Below are 6,065 nucleotides of genomic sequence, written 5' to 3' on the forward strand. Positions count from 1 at the left end.
GGTGAAAAACAGAAAAGAAAAAGATAATAATAAAAGAATTCAAATTGAATCTTTTATTATTATCTTTTTCTTTTCTGTTTTTCATCTGCCTTAGGCCCGGTACGAGTGTTTTTTCGTGAAATTTTTTTTGACGATTTTTTTTTTACAATTTGAAAATCCATTTTTGATTTGCCATTTTTGACGAAAAACGCCATCTCTCTCACTCAAATGTAGAAAGAATAAAGGAAGGACGGACTAAAAAGACAGAAAACTCTCGGTCTCGTACAGCATACAGCTGGTTATTGTTTATTGTATAGGGAACTAAAGAGCGAGTTACAAGTTTTGAAAGAACTACTCTTGAGGATCTAGTTCACTGAAAAGAGTAGTTCATTTTTTTAGCTCAATGAATCTTTACACATCTCTACTGGCCTTCTATCGGACCTTTTTGGGTGAACTCGTATAAATCTGATTCACACTAGTCCCACTCAGCTACTTATTCAAATGTATTCCATGCATTTTATTGGAGAGATGTTAATAAAGAAAAGATATTTATTTATTTCTATCATTCAATCTAGCGATTTTGTTTTCTTTTATAGTATTTTTTCCCATCCCCCGGCACCTAACTCCATCAGCACAGCCAAAAAGTTCAGGACAAAGAGTCAAGCGAGGGGAAATTTCTACTGCGCATGTCTCGGAACTTTCTATTCGATACCACTTGAAGGCAGTATAGGAGAAAGTTTCCCCTACTATTCAGACTTGGCTCCTCCCATTTCTGAGCTTCGAAGTTGTTCTACCAAAGTTAGGTGCCGAGGGTGGGCATTCGGGTGGGAACCTTCATGCTAGACAGGTCTGGGAATCTTGAAAAAACCTCTCGCAAATTTTTTTCTGAATTTTTCTCGTCTTTTTCCTTGATTTCTTTATTACCTGTTACATTTTTTTCTTTTTTTCTTCAGTGATATTTTTTTCGGGTTCAATTCCCGAAAATATTTTGAGTCTGAGAATAGCTATGTATACTGTGGGAACAAAATAAATAATAATAGAAAAAAAACCAAAGGACTTGTCAATGGGTAAATGGTTTCTTTATTCTTCTGGATGTATGTACATATAATTCACAAGGATTTATTTACTATGTAATTTTCGTATGTATAATTATGTTGATTTCTATGTACAAATATGTAAATTGCAAGAATGTCTAGAGAATAGCAAAAATATGTATGTTCAAACTAAAAGGTATTTTAGCCGTAACAAACCAAAGAGAATAGAAGTAAGAACTAAAATGAAGGCAAATAAACAATTTGAAACTGGATTTCATATGAACACATGTTCCATCGAAACATGATCGTTAAGTGAGTTTTTGCAACTAAAATTAGCGTCCCGTTAACTGAACTCTTTAACGTTATTTGACGAAAAAATATATATCTGCTCATGTGCAGAAACGAGTTTTCGTCATTAACGTCAAAGAGTTCAGTTAACGGGACGCTAATTTTGGTTGAAAAAAACTCCCTATTTTAAACAGATGACTGTCAATAACTATAAAAAAGCTATTCCAAGGGCATTAAAGGCCCGGGCAACAGGGTCGTGTTGCAATGTTTTGTTGATCTTCGAGCATTCTCTGAGAACGTCCTGAGCGTACTCAGAAGTCAACTTACACTCACGAACCTGTACATCCAAGGATATTCTGATCACTAGAGACACACACCTACCCACCACCACCAAACCACAATTGTCAGTGTACCTACAGTCGTATTTTCTTTTTCTTAAAAAAGGCTTTCCCTTCTACAAGATGAGGCGCCATCTTGTATCTCCAATAGTTTAGTATGCTATCACACCAAAAGAGGGGTAATTGTCTCGGTTTTCGAAAGGAAAATACGACCCCCTAGTTGAAAAAAAAGTTCTTCATAAATGTCACATTGGTCATACTGGAGTTCACAAGCAAATACGGCACGAATTTTCGAACCTTAATATCACTGGTACCAAATTATTTGTATCACTACCCCCACGCAAGTTGCTTAACTTCTTTCGTAAGGACAGATTGCCCAAGCATGTTGCTTAGCTTCGATAGGAAAGATTCGTCCGTCGAACACAAAAAGCTCACTCTGAAGGTGTCTAGACACTCTCCACACATAGTCGACGGGCTGTCAATCGATCATCGATTCACGTCGATCATTGATTCACATCGATCGACGGCCGTCGACCATGTGTGAACACACCTTTAGGCTTCGGTGTGGGGGCAAACAGCCCCAAAAGATGGGTTAAGCTTCTACGAATCTTCCCCCGTCTAATGTACGTACATGTATGGGCTTACACATCACACCCGAGTATAGAAAAGCAAATAAGGGGTTCCCTGGGCAGACGACGACTTGGCCAGCATATCCTCGAACTGAGCCTGACTTAACGTACGTACGTTCTCATCGTCGCACTCCAACCACGTCGATTCTTCCGCAGGTCGGCCCGCCGCAGTCTTGTCCCGGATCCGAATACCGCAACACTCCAGACTGGTGCGGCACACTCGCGTGGCGGCCAGGGCAGAGTTCTGTGCCGCCGACAACTTGGCGAACGACTCCGGGGGCGGCTCGATGGACTTGTTCGGGCGCAGGAACTTGAGAATGCCGCCTGGAGGGGAGAGGAGAGGAGAAAATAATTAGATAAAAAAAAAACCTTGGAACCACTTTCGCATTATTTCAAGGAACATTCTTTGACTCGCACAGGAGTATCCTCTAGATTTCTTTTAATAGACATTTAACGTCACTGTATATCTACTAAGGTCTTTAATGACGGGGTTTTTTTATCCTTCATTCGTCGACAGGCTACCCACCTGTTCATCATCATCATCAACTTCACCCAGCCACGTTCATCACATGAAGGAAAATTTCTCATTAAATTTTGGGCCCGAAAAAGGAGTCCCAGTGAGGTCTACAGTTCACTGAACTACTAGTATTCGGCTGGTTTCACACTGCACGCATAGAGTTAGATGAACGACTTTAGAAAAGCGTGGTCGGCTGCAAAACCAAACCTTTGAAAAAATGATAGAGACCCTCTCTGTACTCCATATCATTTACATATGTTTAGTTTTGCAGTCGACTACGCGCTACTCAAAGTCGCGCGTCTACGCGTGAAGAGTGAGGTGCCAGCCTTATGAATGAGTCAACTTTTGACGGAGATTAACGAGATTAACTGACGCGACGTAAAGTAAAGAATAAGGGTTAATAGATTCACTGTGGGACGGGCCTTTGTTTCACTTACTTTTCGACTTCTCCATCTCGCTGCTGAGCAGACTGCCGCCCGCACTCCCGCTCATGCTCCCCCCATTCCCCCCTCCCCGTCTCTTATCCTTCGGGCACTGCACATAGTCACAACTAGAATCAAAAATTTAGATTTTTTTTTTCAACTTAATGACAATAACAAAGAAAGAAATGAGGGAGGGGAAAAATATGGAATTAAAACAAATGTTTGTAAAAAAAAAAGCAATTTCCTTTTTCTCCACTTTCTTTAATAGAATGTCCTGTCTATTTTTTGTTGAGATGTACCCCCATTCATAGAATACTAAACAAAAACAAATATTCTTGGACACGTCAAACCTGAAGTCGGAAGCGCATTGTCAATCACACAAGAAGAGAAAACTGCCACGAAAATGAAAATGTCTGAAGGAAATAGCATACCTAGACCTGAGCTGTTTCCTCCTCAGTCGACACAAACTTCAGCTATTCAGCTGAAGTATTAGACAAGGAGGATTCAGCTCCATCTTTAATGTGCTTCTTTTCCCGGAATGAAATTCCATGACTATTCCAGAAAACTTCCATGAATTTTCCAGAAAATAAGGGGGTGGAGGTACTTAAAAGTCAGTTAAAATTGCCCATTCATTTAAATAAAATATGCAATATGCAGAACGTCACGGAATATGAGGGGGAAATGCGCCGCAGGCCGTTTTTCGGAAAAACTTGATATTTAATTTGAATGTTTTTATTTTTTGACCGGTTGCCAAATTCCATGACTTTTCCAGTTTTTTTTTTTTTTAATTTTCATGACTTTTTGGCCGATTTTCAGATTCCATGACTTTTCCAGTTTTACCAGGTCGCGTAAAAACCCTGTTAATGTGCTTGCGCATGAATCGTTATTAGTAAAAAAAAAAAAAAAAACATATACCGTCTTTCTATGGGGACAGACAGAGTGACAGACAGATAGACGACACCGAAGCGAATACAATAGTCCGTCCCTTATACCTTTTTATTACTATTGTAAAAATAAAGGAAGGACGGACTAAAAATGAATATTTGTTTGTGTGTTCGAACTTTATGCCTGGCCAAACCGCTCATCCGATTGCTATGAAACTTTGTCAACTTATTGCTTGCACTCCCGTGAAGGTTATAGGCTATTTTCCGGTTCATTTTTGTTAAGCTACGCCGAGCAAGACCACTAAATGGATGAGTGACATGAACGGCCATGCCTTAAGGATTTACTAGCAGAAATCCGGAGCGAAGCGACGGATAAATAAAAAACATATATGTACCTCGAATCCCTCGCCCTCACATAGGATACATAGTGGCCCGACGCTATGGTAGAGCCCAGGTGCATAATGACCGCATACAGGTCGTATGAGTGAAGTTCGGATGATGAGGGGGACAGACAGAGCTCGCAGAAACATTTCAACTTGAACGGCGTCGGCATGAAGTTGGACACTTTGGAGACGCCCGAACTGAAAGGGTTAAGAGAAGAGGCATATTTAGTTGGATACTTTGGAGACGCCCGAACTGAAAGGGTTAAAGGAGGTAAATTTGTTAATTGATAGATAAAGAGCTAAAAGCCAGCCTAGTTATCTAGGAGGGTTGTGGGACGTGGGTCTAAGAGAAGGAAGATGGGATAGGAGAAAGTCAACCTAATTAGCTTGGAGTGTTGTGGACTATGTGGACCGACTGGTTCATTTATTTTCGAACTTTTTAGCCCATCAGATTACTTAATGGGAGAGTTAAATTTAAACCAAGCTAGCCTAGTTAGCTTGGAGGGTAGGGCGTCTGCTTTGTAAGTGCTGAGTCGCGGGTTCGATTTCCGCTTGGGGCGAGCTTCACCTTGAACAGATCAGGTTCGTCTCGGAATGGCTGGTTTTTGCCTATCCTGTCCTCCTCTCTTCCATTTTGAAACAATAAGACCTCACTATTTACTGTTCAATCTGTTAAAAAAGAGTGCAACTATTATAAACACTTGGACGCAAGGTAAAAGTTCTCATAAGGTCGCAGTGACATAGGGCAGGGTTTTACTCCAATTACACAAGGGTTAACTAAATCCTTATGACAGCACCACGCCTACCGCTTATACATGTAAGGTACATATGTTACTTGTCGAAATATCACAGATATGAAGACTTACTTGAATCCGGAAGAAAACCGTTTCAAGTGTAACGTAAGTAGACGAGGCAGTGTTTCAAATCGGTAACATCTCTTCGCCTCATTATATCGTAAGCAAGCTTCACACCAGTACTTGTTGGCCTCGATCAACATCTCTTCCGTCACAATGGCGTTCCTGGAACAAAATGAAATGAATTATTGGCTATACTGTCTCTCTGTCTGAATCGTTTAGAGAAAAATTAATGGTTAGGTAGATAGGGAGCCAGCCTAACTAGCTTGGTTGGTTGCGCGTCTGCCTTGTAAGCGGTAAGCTTTTGGTTCGCTTCCCGCCCGCGGCGGATTTTATCCTTAATGTTCGTTCTCGGAACGGCTGGCTTTCTCCTATCCTGTATTTTTCTCTCTTCAATTTCGGGACGATAAGACCTTGACAGTTAGAGTTTTCTTAAAAAAATCCCTGTCCGAATGGGTTAGGGAAAACCAGGAATCTGATGAAACTCACGATAAGTGGGAGCAGGCCTATAGGGGACAGATATTCTTACCTGTATAGGTCATTGACATGATCCCGCTCACTGGCATATCCTATACCCCTGCACTCATCTGCATTAATGAGCCAGAACTTACCTGTATAGGTCATTGACATGACCCCGCTCATTGGCATATCCCATACCCCTGCACTCATCTGCATTAATGAGCTATAGCTTACCTGTATAGGTCATTAACATGATCCCGCTCATTGGCATATCCCAT

General features: G+C 40.9%; 1 protein-coding gene across 2 annotated transcripts in view; it reads right to left on the bottom strand.

Moving 5' to 3' along the window:
- Window positions 1-6,065, bottom strand: part of LOC103520630 (ubiquitin carboxyl-terminal hydrolase 1) — a gene marked incomplete at its 5' end in the record, with an annotated part of 12,872 nt that extends 6,807 nt beyond the window's left edge. Inside the window, 5 exon segments of one of the 2 annotated variants that reach the window (XM_026831667.1) lie at window positions 1,037-2,592; window positions 3,223-3,335; window positions 4,487-4,672; window positions 5,341-5,493; window positions 6,022-6,065. In XM_026831667.1, the coding sequence (XP_026687468.1) occupies window positions 2,288-2,592; window positions 3,223-3,335; window positions 4,487-4,672; window positions 5,341-5,493; window positions 6,022-6,065 (801 nt within the window). 2 annotated transcript variants of the gene reach the window in all.

This window comes from Diaphorina citri, unplaced genomic scaffold (assembly GCF_000475195.1).
Source record: "Diaphorina citri unplaced genomic scaffold, Diaci psyllid genome assembly version 1.1 scaffold3859, whole genome shotgun sequence".
Classification (NCBI taxonomy): Eukaryota; Metazoa; Arthropoda; class Insecta; order Hemiptera; family Psyllidae; genus Diaphorina; species Diaphorina citri.